Here is an 18,389-nt window from a genome sequence, read left to right on the forward strand (position 1 = left end):
ATGAGGTCATTCAGGTTTTCTAGCAATCATGTGAAGAAGGTGGCATTCTTTCCATTTTATAGGGAAGGGCACTGAAATCTTGAGAGGCTAAATGGCTCGTCCAAGTTCTTGCAAGGAGCGAATAGTGAAGCCAGCAGCTGGGTCTACATCTGTGATTCCCGTGCCTGGGTTCCTAGCCCAGGTGACACAAATGCTCTAAGGAAAACAAAAAAAGACCCATGTGTCCACCCTTCCTCTGGCCTGTGCTGCCTCCATCCATCGGTCAGTGCCACAGTGGAAAGCTCTTCAAGGAAGTGACCCTGAAGGAAGGAGGTCTGTATCATACTTTCCTGGAGCATCACTTTACTCATTTATCAATTGGGATAATCATATCCACCTTTCATGATTTTCTGAGCATTCGATGAGAATTATATGAAACAAAAGTTCTTAAATTTTATTTCTCTGCAAAATGAACTGACATGAATGTTTAAAATGCCTTTTCTGAGGCCTATTCCCAGCAATGTTTATTCAGTAGGTTTAGGACAGCGATCAAAAGTAACATTTTTAGCAAGCACCTGAAGACTCTGGACCTTGGGAAGTATCTATATAAGGTGATTAGCACAGTGTATGGCATTTAATGTCTCCTTCCATATTCGTCTCCCCACTTCTAAGGTGGTGGGGGGACTGGTCAGTGACTAAAAGAGCTGTTCTTCTTAAGACCTGAACACAAGGCTTATCCTGACCCCTTCTTGATGGACTTTTCATAGCACATTTTTATTGCAGATACCTGGCGAGCCCTTCCTCTTGGTGGGTGGGGATCAGGACACAGTCCAAACAACCAGTATATATTCAGGCTCCCCTGTGTTCTGTGCTGTATAAGCCACTATAAACCACCGACCCTTGTGCCCTAGGACCTCATACTTAACTTCCAGCTCTTCAAGCCCTTCCATTTAGGCCATCCTATTCCATATTTAATTCATCCAATTATCCTGTAGATACTCAACAGCCATGGGATCCTGGGCATGTTCACTTCTGTGAGGCTCAGTTTATTCATCTGCATAATGGGGACGATCAGTCACTCTTACCTCAGTGGGTTGATGTGCAGATTAAGTAAAGTTAAATGAGCAACGTACCTCATACGCTCAGTACAATACCTGGCATTATCTAAGAGCTCCGGAAATAGAGATCACGATCACCCAGCTCCATCATCATAGGAAGATCTAAATGCTGAAGGAATACAGAGGCAGGAGTGATCAAGTAAAGCTTTGCTGGAGACATAGGGCTTAGGTATGAAGTTGAAAGATAGGTGTCCCAGGGTAGGCAGAGAAGAGAAAAGAGGAAAAAATCAATCTTGATGAGCTCAGCGGTGGTATGGGTGTGGCGATGCAGTGAGCTTGTAACCAAGGGCTCTTTGCCTCCTTCGAGGGCTCCTGGCTCACCTGTGTGTTCTAATACAAGATTACCATTGGGCAAGCACTTTTCTTGATCAGAAGAATGAAATAACAAGTGGGAGTCAAATGTGTCTCCCAGAAAGCTTGCTTGTTTTTGCTCACTTTTGCTCTGAGCCCAGGATTCCGGGGAGAGATAATGACTAAAAGTCAGTCTAGACCTTCCAAAGAATTTAAAAAGCCCAAGATGTACTAGCAGCTTGTGATTCCACATTCTGTGAAGTAAGGGAAGCAGAGGGACCCTTTGTCTGGGAGTCTTTTTTTATAACTATTCACAGCAGGTGAACTCAGGTCTCAGGAGCGACAATCAGCCTTTCCTGCTCCGGGCACAAGAGTTTGTTCTATTTGTATCTGCTTGTAAAGGGAAGCTGGTAAGAGACATTTGCTGGTTAGACTGTCTGTGGGGACGGTTCCACACGGCTTTTTCCGTGCCACCTATGAGTATTCTGTCCAACTCTCATGCCTTTTATCCAGTTTTATTCTTCTGGAATGTCATTTCCTCACCTCCTTCTTTAGACCGAGCCCTCATTCTTTTCTCCTATGACTGTCCTTTGCCCATCACCATTCTCAAGGCTCCCCCTTGAATCCACATAATCAACAAACATCTATCCAATCTAGCATTGGTGGTAAGAACTTGTGCTTGGTTTGCATCCCAGCGCTGACACTTCCTAGTTTTTTCAAGTTACGTGATCTAGGGAGTTACTTGGGCTCCTTGTTCCTTAGCTTCCTCCTTTGCCATTAATAACAGAACCTATGTATGAGGTTGTTGTGGTGGTTTACATGAGTTAATCGTTGTAAACTATAAGAAAAAAATTCCTGGCATTATATACCCAATATGTGTTAGCCTTAATTATTTTCATCACTCTGTTACCAGAAACCTTGACACTGTTTTCTTGGTGTTTCTGGGGATACAGTGATGAAAATAATAACTAATAAATTTTAGGAATATATAACACCGGGTGCCTTCAAAGCACCCCTGCAAATTAATTCAACAGCAATAACCGATACTTACATTTGAATATAGATGGGCTACCATGGTGTGAATGGTTGAATTTGATAATAGTTTTTGCTTTGGTCCTTAGCTGTGTGTGTGTGTGTGGGTGTATGTGTGTGTGTGTGTAAGGGCACGTGCACACGAGTTTGCTGGGACAGAGTAGGATAGTTTTGAGCCTTTTCTACATGTGAAGCACTGTGTCAAGCACTATCTTATTTCCCCAAAGATTTTATTCTGAAATATCCAAACCTACAGAAAAGTTGAAAGAATAGTAAAATGAGCATCCATAGGCTTTTCACCTAAACTCTCCAAATATTAAATTTTTGCCCCATTTGCACACAGTTGTGCTACTCTCATCCGCCCCCTTCCTGTCCTTCCTTCATCCTCATATAAAATTTTTTTTTTTTTTTCTTTTTCTGAACTATTTGAAAGCAAGTTGTGGACATAGTGATAATTTAAACATGAAGACTTCACTTGCATCTCCCGACAATAGACACTATGCTATATAAGCGCAAAAATAAAACCATAAGAAGAAAATAAACATCACTTCAATGAATGTTATCTGGTATATAATCCATCTTGTTCCTACAGTGTCTTGTATAGCAGTGTCTGTTTTTCTATTTTTATTTGGATCTCAAGCAATGTCCATAGGTGGGATTTAATCGTCCTGTCCCTTTAGTCTCTTTTAACTAGAAGGGCCCGCCCCCTAACCCATCTTGTTTTGTTTGCTTTTCATAACAGGCATTAAGTTTTTGAAGAATACAAGCCAGTTGTTAAGTAAAATGTTCCCAGGGGGAGCAGGGTGAGGGAGGGGTGGATTGGGAGTTTGGGATTAGCAGATGCAAACTAGTATATATAGACTGGCTAAACAACAAGGACCTACTGAATAGCACGGGGAGCTCTATTCAATATCCTGTGATAAACCATAATGGAAAAGAATATGAAAAATAATATAAATATGTATATGATCACTTTGCTGTATAGCAGAAACTAACACGTCATTGTAAATCAAGTATAGGTCAATAAAAAATAAATTTAAGAAGTAAAATGTTCCACATTTTGTTTTTTTCCTGGTTCTTTCTTCATTGTTAGAATACTTTGGCAGAAAGCCTTATTGGGGGTGTCTCCCATCAGAAGGCACATGATGTCAGTTTGTGCCATGACTGGCTTCCTCTGCTCCATCATTTGACTAAAGCAGCTCCACCAGATCTCTGCATTGTGAAGGTGATTTACAATCAGTTATCTGTGGAGCTCTATGCAGACATTATGTGAGTATCCTGTTCTCCATCCATGTGTTAATGGTCCTGACCTGTGTAAGTCATGACACTGGAGTTTGTAAAATGTCGTTTTTCTAATTATATTATCCCTTCTGCATTTATAGCTGTTTTTGTCTACAGAGCTTTTTGTTTCTCACCTTGCCTCCATTTACCCTTGTATCAGTAGAGGCTCATAAATTATTTCACTTTAAAACATTGTTACTATTACATTATATTTATTAGATGTTCAAATTGTCCCCAAATTAGCTAGTAATGGTTCCTTTAATTCTGTTCCTATGTCTTTCTTGCATGACCCCATTAATCTTGGAGCACTTCCATGCTTTCTATCACAAGATGCTCCAAGACGTTACCTTGAACTTTCCCTGCCTAGACCCAGACTCAGCTATTTCCCCAAAGAAGCCTAGTTCCTTTTTGTAGCAAATGGTATTTGAAAGTTAAGATCTAGGTGTTAGGTTTGTTTATTGCTTCTCAGCCTTTTTTGTGGACAGAGCTAAAAAATGTGTGTGTGTATGTTTAAATTATGAGTTGATACATTTATCTTTAGTGCAAATCCAGCACCATTAGATCTTTTCTCGTCATTCTATCTTCCATATATATTTCTCTTCTCTCACACTGAGAAATTATCCCAGCATCAATATATTTTCTAATTTATTCTATGCTGTAATATACACCAATAGTTTCAGAATCACATCAGCAATAGCACTACTAATAACAAGGTAAAGTTTAAGATTTACTTGAATTTAAAATTTTGTTCTTAGACTATATCCTCAGGATGTATAGCTAGACAGAAGAGAGTATTAAAAAAGTTACTTGAATTATTTTTTTTCTCCCTTGTGTTTATTTTATCTAATATATAGACAGGGTTTTTTTGTATCTGCTTAATATTCAGTTTTAGGGTTTGCCTTTTTTCATCCTTTTGATTTAATTTTATGTTTTAAATATATAAAACATTTTAATGTTACAGAAGTCAAATATATTTACAGTGGTTGACCAGGGATGTCTTGTTCTCACTTATATTGCTTTCACTCTGTTCTTACCCATCTCCTCTCGATAATCATTTAGTGTATCCTTCTTCTGTGTATCCCTTTTTCCCCTTTGTTCTTGCACAACATGTAGCATAGTCTTTTGCACCTTAATTCCTGGAAATCATTCCATGTATCCTGGAAATCATTCTAGATTGGTTTATAGAAATCTTATGTGGTCTTTATTATGACTACATAGTATTTCACTGTGTCAGTTAACTATACTGTGTCCAATCAAACATCTATTGATAGATAATTTACCTTTTTTCCAAAATTCTGCTACTTGTAATAGATATTCTGGGCTGCACAGCAGAATTTCAAGTATGCATTGAAACATCGTTTCCTATCATGTATCACTTTCCTGTTGATTTTAAAAGCTGTCACTGAAGCCAGTAAAAATCTTGATAGTCTGTTGAAGGCTTAGTTCAGTGGAAAGTGAATGCCTACTGTGGGCCAGGTGCTAGGCATACAAAGACTTAACGAGACATTCTCTTCCCTTGTATAGCTTACAGTTTAGCTGGGGGTCTGAGTAAACAAGTTGGAGTAATAGCGCTTGAGTGAGCCAAACACAGGATGCTGGAGGAGTTAGAAAAGACTTCCCACCAGAGATGATGCTGGCACTCTGACAATAAAATTGATAGTGTGATGAAGTCCAGAGCAGGGATGTCAGCTGAAAGAAAGATAAATAATTCCATGTTCCTCTTTGAGCTTTCTTTTTGTCAGTCACCTCCAGAGCCAGAATCTAAGATCCATGGAAGCAGAGTAAGTAGACTCTTCCATTTCAGAAGGCTTGTCTTCTTTTGTTACCTGTTGAGAGGTGACATAAGTGCTGGGTGACCCTTCTTAGGACCAAGGCAAGCACTTTGCGTCAGCTCACTACTCTATGAGTTCCATCTTGGCTACCTTAGCTCTTACTAAAGGAAGGATGGGGACTACTATTTACTGTGTACTTGTGGTCCAGGTACTGGGTTATATATATTGTCTTAGAGTCAATCTCATCTAATCCTCATGATAAAGTGTGAGGTAGAGATTATTTCTCATTTTCATTTTGAGAAAACAGAGGTTCAGAGAGGTTGGAGAGAATTCCAGCATCACTCTGCTAGTAACTGACAGATGGAGGGAGTGAATTCATGTCTGTGTCAGTGCCCAGAGTTTTCCTCAGAATGCACCAAAACAGTGCCTGCCACAAAGATGCTCCTAAAAGCCTCTAAAAAATGTCTCAAAAAAGCCTCTTCCTCTTCCCATCAGGTGACTTGGATGTGCAGCCCCCTTCCATCCCCCCACCCCACCTCGCCCCGCCCTTCCCCTGCCTGGGAGGCGGGCACAGGCTCCCCTTGGCCACATATTTGCTGCTGCAAGCTTTCAGCTTCCATGGAGCTTCTTTCCCAGAACCTTCTTTCCCAGAAGCTGTGAACACCTTACGCTCAAGGTCCGGGGTGGCATTCAGCCTGGTACCCCTCATCCCACAACCTACTCAGTCCCTAACATCGTGCTCTGCACACACTAGACTTTCCGTTAAGTTTTCCTTGAATAAACCAGCGAATCAGAAACAAAGCACCATGCAATGCTCATGAAATCTATTCAAGACCACACATCACCCCCACCAAGATCATAAAACAGATTTCCCAGGTCTCTTTGATCATGCCACTAATTGTAAAGCAAGGGAAAAGAAAACCCCCCAAAAAGGTACATAAAAAGTAAAGGCTCGAGCGAAGTAGTAGAATAAATCACTGTCAAGTATGTTGTCTGGAAGTCGTCAGGTGTGTGGTCCAGGTGGGCTGGTGAAGGAGCGGCAGGGGCTGAAAGCGGCTCCCCGCAACCCCCTACCCCTCCAGCGCCCCGGGGGCTGCGGTTCCTGCTTCCAGCTAATGCAACGTGCACGGTGGCCCTACCAGGAGTCTTAAACCGGTAATGCTACCTTCCCCTAACAGCCGCAGAAGCCCAGACACCAAAAGCAGCCACGTCTGCAAGTGGTTTTAGCAGGCAAGGAGGATGCTCGCCTAGGCAGCTGGGCTGATCCACAAGGGAGGGGAAACAGCTCCTGCGGGAATTCTGAAGGCTTTTAAAGAAGTTGAAAACTGCTTTCCACCTCTTGTCTTCTTTCCCTTTAAAGGTTGAGGAGAAGGGGGCACGGATCCCCTCAGCAGAGGTTCCCAGAACTGTTTCCCGAAATGAAGTGATGCGTCCGCTCCTCCCGAATCACTTCCTCAAAAGGGCTTGCAGGGCTTCCCTGGTGGCGCAGTGGTTGAGAGTCCGCCTGCCGATGCAGGGGACACGGGTTCGTGCCCCGGTCCGGGAAGATCCCACGTGCCCTGGAGCGGCTGGGCCCGTGAGCCATGGCCGCTGAGCCTGCGCATCCGGAGCCTGTGCTCCGCAATGGGAGAGGCCACAACAGTGAGAGGCCCACATACCGCAAAAAAAAAAAAAAAAAAAAAAAAGGCTTGCAGCAGTTCAACTCTGATTTCTAGTCGGGTACCCTGAGCCAGCCTCTGAGTTCAGCTCAGCGCTGTGCGTTTGATTAAGCACTTACAGCATCACTGCTCAGTGGAGTATCTCCAGTTTACAGAAGCGGAGACTGAGGCTCGGGGAGGTTCCCTGTCTCTGCTGGGGTCAGGAATGTGGTCAATGGCAGAGCTGGCAGTCAGATCCGTTGATCCCAAAGCCCTTGCTTCCCTCCATCGCATCTGCCTCTACTGGCTATGGAAGCCCTTTCTAAGCCACTATTTACTCAGCGGCCATTGCCGAAGATTTAAATGGGGAGATGAGGGACAAACATATGAATAGTTAAATAACTCTCAATGCAAAATGACAAGAGATGGCATGCATGGTAAATGAGTGGCAGAGACAGTGCTTTGAGGATTATTTAAGCTGTCTTTACCCTTGGCATAGAAAATTCACTTTGTCAACATAGATAACTATACAAGAAGTGACCCCAGGGACCTTTCTGTAGACTTGCTTTATTACAATAGGAGTATACGTGAATTGGCACACTTTTCAAAGGAGTGTAAGCAGCTCCCCACAGTGATTTAAGTTCAATCAAACTGGGTATTGACAATCTGTAGACTTCCTTCCAAGCATTGTGAGAGAAAAATTGAAGGTTTCTTTTCTGCCTCTGCAAAGTGGCAGATATGTGTATAGAATGAGGTTTTATTAGAGTTATCTCTTGTCTCTCTCTCTCTCTTTTTCCACTCTCCTCCTGTTTGTTCTTTCTTCTGAGTGGTGATCTCCATGGTAACAGATAGAAGAGCTTATAGCATCTGTAATGACTATTATTAATAATAATAATGATCATCACAATGATAATACCAATCGGATAGAACGAGAGCCAAAATAAGAGAGTTAAATGGTGTCTCTGTATGTAAACAATTTACAGTTTCTGAAATGAGAGCGAGAGGGACCAGGCGGATCACCTAGAGCTCCAGGACGAAGGTTCCTAGAGGGCTTTCCTGGGGTGACAACGGGGAAAGATTTCACAGCAGGGATAAGGAAATAGAATATTCTGGAATATCCTGCCATTACTACTCTGCTGACTCTTTGTGAAACCTCTTTTGCTTTTCTCTTGATGATGTTGCTGACTGCGTGTATTTTGATCATATCACTTGAAAGTTCTTTTACATGTGAACCGTTACATAATACATGCTGGTGATTAGCCTCCTCTTGATGAAGATCTCCTGAAGTCTTACATGGCGTTCAATGCTAGCCAAGGTGCTGATGGTCTAAGGATGAATGACCTCTGTTGACCAGTCCATTCTCAAGGAAAACAGTGTATAGTCTATCGCCAGCCCCAACCCTGCCACCAACAGAACTCTGGGCATCCCCACTTACTTGTAATCTCAAGAGTACTTACAACAGCATGAGACATCTGTCATTCTCATGCATACCACGTTTTCCCCCAAATGATGGTAAACTTTTGAAGAAGTTAGGCAGTGCACTATACTCTTGTGTCTGTACCCCGGGGGCTATCACACAGTATACGTAGAATGAGTGATACATTTCATATCCTGGGAGATCTCAGCTTTGTAAGGAGATAGACTTGAAAGCTAAATTCACAGAGCAACACGGGAGATGCTTTACTAGTCTTCATAACAACCCACTGTCATATCTTTGAAATGAAGCCTTGGACCTTTATAACACATGCTATTTGATGGCCTATGGTCTGTAATTCCTTTATGCTTAAAGGTGGCAGGATACCTTGTATGGATTTGTGTTATGGCATCATTTATGCTCAGGCAAGTGCATTGGACTGAATGCTGCTTTTTAAAAGCAAATCTTTTATTTTTATTTTTTAAGGAGATATAATTGGCATACAACTTTGTGTAAGTTTAAGATGTACAATGTGTTGATTTGATACATTTATATATTACAATATGATTATCGTGGTAGCATTAGCTAACACCTCTATTATGTCACATAATTATCTTTTATTTTTGCTGGTGGGAACGGTTAAGATCTAGTCTCTTAGCAACTTTGAAGTTTATAATACAGTGCTGTTGACTATAATCATTATGCTGTGCATTCGATATCTAGAACTTATTTATTTGCTAATCACAAGTTTGTACCCTTAATTAACATCTCTCCATTTTCTCAAAGCTATAGTAAGTAAAACAGTATGGTATTGGCACAAAAATAGCCACATATACCAGTAGAACAGAACAGAGAGCCCAGAAATAAACCCTCATTAAACGATCGATTGATATTTGACAAGGGAGCCAAATATACTCAATGGGTCTCTTCAATAAACGGTGTTGGGAAAATGAACAAGCCCATGCAGAATGAAATTGGACCCCTATCTTATACTACTCAAAAATTAACTTGAAAAGGATTAAAGGCTTCAACAGAAGACCTAATAGCATAAAAACCTAGAAGAAAACATAAGGAAGAAGTCCCTTTGACATTAGTCTTGGCAAAGATTTTTTGCCTATGACAGCAAAAGCCCAAGCAACAAAAGAAAAAAATCAGCAAGTGAGACTACATCAGACTAAAAAGCTTCTGCACAGGAAAAGAAATAGTCAACAAAATTAAAAAGCAATCTAGGGAATGAGAGAAACTATTTGCAAACCATCTATTTGATTTAAAAAAAAACAAATATTTTAAATACATAGTAACTAATTTTAGAATAACTAAGATCCTTAGTGAATTGAATAGGTTTCTGCCAGTTCAAAAACTCTTCAAATGCAATCCTCTCTTAAGCAAAGAATTTGTCTTGGGTAACTCAGTGCATGTATTCCTTTAAGCAAGTTAGAAAGATGGGGCTCTGTTTTTCATCATAGGACTGAATACAGTAGAAGAAAGAATAGAAAATGAACTGGGTAGCAAACCGTGGTATCAAGGGCAATGATTTTCTAGGTTTCTGGGTCTATGAGGACTAAACGACAAATTCTGTTTTAGACATCTGCAGAAATGCAAGGGATGAAAATAAATATAGAGACACATGAGTCTATTTCAGAGTGAAAAGATAATTGGACAAGATGATAATCATTTATTATATACAGCGGCGGCTATATTACAAGAAACTGCAGTCCAGACCTCTAGCTAGCCTCATTTGCCAGATGAGTTTCCCACCCCCAACCCTCTAAGGAATGAAGTCCCCTTCCTCATTTTAATGTCATCGAAAAATTCGAACATAAAGATTCTTTACTTTTTTGCATGCCAGACAACAGGTTATGTGTCCATGTAAAGCAAGATACCGAATCAGTATAATATCATCATGGATGGAAAGATTAATATAAATATCCCATTTACCAATGAGGAAACTTCAGAGATGTATATAACTTGTCCAAAGTCTTACTGCTGGAGCAGAACATAGATGCCCATCATATGGGCTAGTTTCTAAAGCCAGAAGTCTCACGGTACCTTGAGCCCTAGATGCATCTCTAGAGACTAGAACTTAGGGTGGATGTCCTGTGGTGGAGGGCAGGTAATAGAGGCAGGTCAGCCAAGGCGGATGTATGGAGCCTGGAGGACTTTATGATGCTCTGCCAATCATAGCATTTAGACGATTTACTCCGCAGTCTCTGCATAAAAATGGACCGACTTGAGTTACAGGGAAACCTCTGCTGGTTTCCTCGTGTGGGACTCCAAGTTCACAGAACTGCCAGAGGGAAGCATTTCCTGTTCTGGGTCTTTTGAATGTGTTTTCCCCATGGGTCTGCAGAGAGAAGGCAAGGCTCATAGTGCCTCCCTTTTGCCCCCTTTAGGTGTTTGTTGGTCTTACTCTCTGGTCAGGGAAAGAACCGTGTTAATACAAGCGACCATGAGAACTCTAAGAGACCAGTCAAGACTTCTTCTTTTTGATGCTGTTGTTAATATCAGCATCTGATATCTGTGAGCTCCTTGAGTTAGAGATGTTATATACCTTTATCTAAGTGGTACACACAGACTTCTGTTGAATGTCATTATTTAGTTAATAAAGGAGCTTCTCACACTAATCCCTTCACTTGAATCTTTACAACCACCTTCTACAGTTGGCATCATTGCTGTTTTATTTTTTTTAAGTATTACTGATGAGGAAACTGAACTTTAGAGAAGTAATCATTTGACCAAGGATGCTTAACCAGGAAGTGTAGAGCTGGCACACAAATCCAGATCTTCTGGCTCCAGAATCCAAGCTGTGTCCACTAATCTCCACTGTGCACTGACCAAATGTACATCTTGAACATTTAGCTCATGGGTCCAATTTTATTTAAAGTATATATAGGTCCATGAATGGATCTCCCTCCATCCACCTAAAAGACTATTCAAAATGAATCTTACTTGTTTGAAAATCCTTCACCTAGACCTTCCCTAGCTAAGACCACCTCACCTGTCCCCATCCAATTCCAAGTGTCAGGAACATCAGCCATCAAAGCTGCCTCTCCTGAGCAGCACTGACCCCTGGCCTTTCATGTTTTGTCGGGGTTCAGGGCTTAATCTGCATTGCTACCCAGGAAGTGGGGGAAAAAATAGAAAGTGAGAAAAAATAATATCCAATTGTCTCGTTGTTTTTAGCCTTTATGTTGCTCTCTCCCAGGAGGAAAATACTGAGAGGACAAAGGGCATCTTTGAAATGAAAGCCAGCTAACGGACCCTAGGTTTCGAGTAATCGTCTCTCTTCCTGTCGCTCAGACTGTGCTTGTGATGTCTGTTAAGTGAACTGTGGGGACCCTTTGGAGATCTTAGTAGTTCCTTTGTATCTTCTGTATATTGCATGTATCAAAAAGGACGAAGAGTTGAACTATTAAAACCAGTTCACTCTCAGGGCTAGAACGTGGGGTTCGCAATATTTGTGGCTTTAAGATAAAAGACTGTCTCTCTGGCATGGCTTCCTTTTCCATCTTGCCAAAGATAGAATATGGTTTTGGAAAAATGAGCTAATGAGTGAACAAATAAGAAAATTGATAATGAATGTATGATCAATGGATGCATATATAGATATGAAAAATCAGTGTACATTTGGAAGGAAATCCACATTTATATGATTTAATGATGCTATGTGGACCACTTTGGGAATCAGAAAGATTGGATGAATTGAGACTGGGGACAAGTTTACTTTCTCTCCCCTTCTTACATTTATATCTATATTTATATCCAGTATCTATATTTATACTGTTATCTATGATTATTATCAGTACTGGAGACGATGTACATAAAATTTCCTAGTATGAAACAGTAGTATAACATCTATTATTAAAGGTTAGATTTCCATTTCTTCTGAGCACCGTGGACATTTCAAAATCAGCAGTTTTTATTTCTACCTCTACAGTATTGCATGATTGAGCAATTACTTTCTTTGGTTATTTTATTGACATTTGTCTATATTGGCACCAACATTTTTGGAGTTTCCAGTTAATTATTTATGTAACATTATTATTTTTACCAATATGAATCATGTTTTATTTTTGCTTTCAAAGTCAAAATCCAAAAACCTTCATTCTGATTTTTTTATAGACTTTATGGAAAATGTAATTTTGTCTCGATTAAACATTGGAGACATGTGGGTTATCAGGGGGCTGGTTTTAGGAAATAGTGTTAAGATGAATCAGAATGTTTGAGCAGAGTTCAATTTTATGCTGCAAGAAACATTTCCATTTTTAGGAATTGGGAAAATACTTTAGAGAGAATTGAGAGCAAACTTTCTCTTCCTCCTCTTTCTAACATATTAAAACTGAAGTACAGGGCAATGAAGTTATTTATCCCAAGTCATATACAGAGTTAGGGTAGAGAACATATTAATACTGGGGATCCTGGTTGCCAGTTTTTTTCTGCTTCTTCTCCTTCTCTTTCTTCTCATTCTCATGGCCAACAGCCATGACCCTGCTTCTGAGTAGTACTAGTTAGAAATAGTGGTTACAGGCAGTATATGTGCTCACCATTCTTGTCTAACAGATATGCCTTGGGTCCTTCCTCTACTTCCTAGACCTTGGTTTCCTCATTTGTAAAACTAAGTGGGTGAGAGAGGAAGGAAACCATGTGACTTCTGGGCAAGGTTCTTTTTCAGCTCTGCACATCTATGAAGAGTGATGACGTTATTATGTGGGCAAGATTCTCAGATGACAGAAGCTTCTCAAGTCTTCCTATTTCCTCTTTCTCTTTTTCCGTAAGCATGTTCAGAATTCAATTCTATGTCCAATTGCCGTAAATGTTTCAGTCTATTATTCCAGAATGTCTGATCGTGCCTTGTGACTTCTTTTTTTTAAACTGTTGATTAAACTGAGCCCCAGAAAAGTGAAGTGACTTGTCCAAGCTTGTTGTTAGTAGAATAGGTTTCAAGTCAGATCTCTCAGGCTCTAAAACTGAAATTCATCTCCTTTCTTTGCCTTCCATTCTTACCTATAATAGGTAAAATATGTTCTCCATCCCTGACCCACAGGGCCTCATCTCTGCATGTTGTTTTAATGTAAACCTGTTAAAATATTTTTGGCAAGTAGGAGTAGCATGGCAAATAAATATTAACGAATTGCAGTTAAGTGCCTTGCATGTTCAGTGTCTATTACACAATCTCATCCTTGTTATGATGTATATTTCACAGATATTTTCTGTGTATAGGTCTTATTTTCAACGTGGTACTTATGATTCTCTGAGACAATGAGCTATGCTAGTTTTTCTCTTGTGAGGAAGTGTGTGTGTCAATATCTGGATGTAGGGGCGTTGGAGTCAGACATCCTGGGTTCCAATTCTTGCTTAGACGTTAACTATGTAATCTTAGGAAAACTGCTTAATTTTCCTTATTCACTTTTCCCTCAGTTTTGATGTGGCAAGATTGACTCCCTCCTGATTTAGACAATGTCAATTTTATTTTATTTATTTATGTAGTTAATATTTTGAACATTTAACATTTAATTTTTGTTCATTTAATTACCATCCTTTTGCACATTCAACAGCTTGTCAGTGATCTATGTTTTTGTGTGTATGTGATCGCCAGGATAATTACCTTCAAGGATATTTAGTTATATCCTACTTCTGGTGACAGAGTATCTAATTTCTCAACGTCTAAGTTCTTCCCCATCCAAATTGTCCTTTCCCACAACAGATGAATTCATTTCCTTTATTCTTGTTCTACCTGTTGTCTACCTATTTGTGTTTCTTTCTGTTCTAGTTCCATGGCTTTGCATAGATCGTGTCCATTTTAAGTGAGATAATGGACATTAAATGCTTAGCCTAGAGGCTGTGGAGTACCGACTTCACAAATTTAGCTCTTAAGATAATTAACCCTCACATTAACTCTGGGTAGAACTCTGGGAGAAACAAAAATTCTCCGGCCAAATTCTTTGCATGAGTAGAGTGCTTGAGTGGCCGTTAGTTGACGCACATCCAGCCACCATCCATCACACTGCAAGCGTGATTGTCTTTTTTTTTTTTCCAGCCTTTTGGAGGTCTATAAGCATGATCCTATTTTGACCTTCGTTGGTTGTGTTTTCTGGGCAGAGGACAAGATCTGGACATTGGTGCAGCACAACAACATGGAGCTGACCCATGTGCGAGGTGCCAACGCTGAGAAGCCCTACTCCATGACCCTGGACTACGGAGGCAGCTTGGAGCAGCTGGAGGCCGTGATTGACGGCTCGGAGCACTGTGAACAGGAGGTGGCCTACCACTGCAAGAGGTCCCGCCTGCTCAACACGCCAGGTAAGAACCACCCCTGCCCAGGCCCCTTTGCGAAGGCCATGCAGGATGACCGCAGTGTGGCAGTTGGGCCCTGAAACCCTGGAATACGTGGCGGGGGGTTGCCAAAAATGGGGCTGCAACTACAATGGTTCCCTATGCAATGAGAGAACTGCCACCAGGAGAGACTCCTGATGGACTCGTCCTTGCTCTGATACCCAGGGTGTGACCTCGAGGGCGTTCTGTAGCCTCTCAAGATTTTCTCTCCATCTTCAAAAAAGGGGCAGTGACAACACCCATCTTGCAATCGTGGTGAGAATGGAAAGTTTCTTGAGATCAGTGGCACTCGAAGAGAGCATTTGAGTTAGACGTAGAAAGTATGAAAGCGGAAATGGTATTTCTGGCAGACGAGAAAGCACCAAAGATCTCAGCACACTCACCAAAGAGCAATGAGTTGTGTCTGGGGCAAAGGAAACATAGCGGAGCAGTATTAAGCAAGGAGGTCAACAGGGAAAGCGGCCACATCCTGTGTGTTTGCAGTACTCACGTTACCTGAAAAGTGCAGGCCTTAATGGAAATGACCCTTCTTTTAAAATAAAGTTTACTTTTAGGAAAAATTATATGAACTGTATTTATATATTTTTTTGTTGTCTTACGGTTAGTTTTTAGCGTGAATGGCTGATAAAGGGTTGCAAAAAAACCTTGTAGGATTGCTTACCAAAACCCAGAAGGGTTTGCACAACGTCAGGAGGGCTTTGTCAAAGTTGATGCATGCCCTGGGAGTCAGTCATTTCTGTGCATATCAATTCATCATTCATGGCAGAAAAATGGGGGAAAAAAATGGCTGAGTAGCACAAGGATGTGGAATATCCAAGAAAGGGTGTCAGAATCTTTAGCCTCAAGGAACTTATGATCCTTGAAAGTGAGGAATTTTCAAAGGATTGAGGAAATTAGACAATGAAATATCAAACAAGCAGAAGTGCTAGAAACCTAACTAAATACAACCCACCCACTGCCTCACTCATCTAGAATCCTTAGGGAAGAATTGTCCCACATAAGTGAATTTTCCAGATAACTGCCACTTACCCCTTTAAGCACCGAAAATGTTTTTAAGGAATTTTTAACTATTTGAAATGAAAATCTTTCTCAAATGGATCACATGCTTCCTTGCCTTCTTAAACAGAGAATTCTGAACATGAAATGTCACCTTTTCTTGATGACTCAGGATCATCATTGTGAAAATCAGTGACTGTACTGTCCTTGGACTCAGCAATGCTTGCAGGGCTGATTCAGAGGCCCTGCTTGGGGTCCCTTTTACCAGTATCCTCAGAGAGTCAGTGTTTGTGTGTGCTCAGATTTCACTCTCTCCTGGCTGTCAAGCCTGCATGTGTGACTCAGCACTCTTTGCAGAGTCTGTGTCCACAAAACCATCCTAACCTCTTATGATTGCGTTGCTTCTAGTTTCCTAACATTTGGCTTGGTGGAACTTTGGGGAAAATGGGATTATGTTCATTCTGACCATGGGATTTCCTTTAGTATATACATCCTGTGATATCAGTTTGGCTTTACTGTTGCCTTTGTATGATTTTTTTTTAATCTTTATTGGCGTATAATAGCTTTACAGTGTTGTGTTAGTTTCTGCTGCATAACAAAGCGAATCAGCTATATGTATACATGTAACCCCATGTCCCCTCCCTCTTGAGTCTCCCTCCCACCCTCCCTATCCCACCCCTCTAGGTGGTCACAAAGCACCGAGCTGATCTCCCTGTGCGATGCAGCTGCTCCCCACTTGCTGTCTATTTTATATTTGGTAGTGTATATATGTCCATGCCACTCTGTCACTTCATCCCAGCTTACCCTTCCCCCTCCCCATGTCCTCAAATCCATTCACTACATCTGCATCTTTATTCCTGTCCTGCCCCTAGGTTCATTAGAACCTTTTTTTTATTTTTTAGATTCCATATGTGTTAGCATACAGTATTTCTTTTTCTCTTTCTGACCTCACTCTGTATGGCAGACTCTAGGTCCATCCACCTCACTACAAATAACTCAATTTTGTTTCTTTTTATGGCTGAGTAATATTCCATTGTATAACATTAGCCAAACTCATCAAGAAAAAAAGGGAGAATACTCAAATCAAAGGAATTAGAAAAGAAAAAGAAGTAAGAGCTGACACTACAGAAATACAAAGGATCATGAGAGATTACTACAAGCAGCTATATGCCAATAAAATGGACAATCTGGAAGAAATGGACAAATTCTTAGCAAAGCACAACCTTCTGAGACTGAACCAGGAAGAATTAGAAAATATAAACAGACCAATCACAAGCACTGAAATTAAAACTCTGATTAAAAACCTTCCGACAAACAAAAGCCCAGGACCAGTTGGCTTCGCAGGTGAATTCTATCAAACATTTAGAGAAGAGCTGACACCTATTCTTTTCAAACTCTTCCAAAATATAGAGGAGGGAGGTACACTCGCAAACTCATTCTACGAGGCCACCATCACCCTGGTACCAAAACCAGACAAAGATGTCACAAAGAAAGAAAACTACAGGCCAATATCACTGATGAACATAGATGCAAAAATCCTCAACAAAATACTAGCAAACAGAATCCAACAGCCCATTAAAAGGATCATACGCCATGATCAAGTGGGGTTTATCTGAGGAATGCAAGGATTCTTCAATATACACAAATTAATCAATGTAATACACCATATTAACAAATTGAAGGCTAAAAACCATATGATAATCTCAATAGATGCAGAAAATTCTTTTGACAAAATTCAACACCCATTTATGATAAAAACTCTCCAGAAGGTAGGCATAGAGAGAACCTACCTCACCATAATAAAGGCCATATATGACAAACCCACAGCCAACATCTTTCTCAGTGGTGAAAAAATAAAACCATTTCCTTTAAGATCAGGAATAAGACAAGGTTGCCCACTCTCACAACTATTGTTCTTTTTTTAAATTGAAATATAGTTGATTTACAATGTTATATTAGTTTTAGGTGTACAGCAAAGCGATTCAGATATACATACATATATATATATACACACACACACACACACACACACATATATATATTCTTTATCATATTCTTTTCCCTTATAGGTTATTACAAAATATTGAGTATAGTTTCCTATGCTATACTATACATAGCTATATAGGACCTGTAGTTTGAATACTATAGGTCCTTGTTGGTTATCTATTTTATATATAGTAGTGTATATCTGTTAATCCCAAACTCCTAAGGTAACCTCTACTTCCCCTTTGGTAACCATAAGTTTGCTTTCTGTCTGGGAGTCTGTTTCTGTTTTATAAATAAGTTCATTTGTATCATTTTTTTAGATTCCACATATAAGTGATATCATTTTATATTTGTCTTTCTGTGTCTGACTTACTTCACTTAGTATGATCATCTCTAGGTCCATTCATGTTGCTGCAAGTGGCATTATTTCATCCTTTTTTATGGCTGAGTAATATTCCATTGTATATATATACCACATCTTCTTTACCCATTCATCAGTCAATGGACATTTAGGTTGTTTCCATATGTTAGCTATTGTGAATAGTACATG

At 40.3% G+C, this 18,389-nt stretch overlaps 1 protein-coding gene across 1 annotated transcript in view; it reads left to right on the forward strand.

The window, feature by feature from the left end:
- Positions 1-18,389, forward strand: part of CNTNAP5 (contactin associated protein family member 5) — an 852,083-nt gene that overhangs the window by 592,044 nt on the left and 241,650 nt on the right. Inside the window, exon 13 of the mRNA XM_024743412.1 lies at positions 14,624-14,824. Coding sequence (XP_024599180.1) covers positions 14,624-14,824 — 201 coding nt within the window. The remainder of the gene's footprint in view (positions 1-14,623; positions 14,825-18,389) is intronic.

Source organism: Neophocaena asiaeorientalis, unplaced genomic scaffold, assembly GCF_003031525.2.
Source record: "Neophocaena asiaeorientalis asiaeorientalis breed wild unplaced genomic scaffold, Neophocaena_asiaeorientalis_V1.1 scaffold187, whole genome shotgun sequence".
Taxonomy (NCBI): Eukaryota; Metazoa; Chordata; class Mammalia; order Artiodactyla; family Phocoenidae; genus Neophocaena; species Neophocaena asiaeorientalis.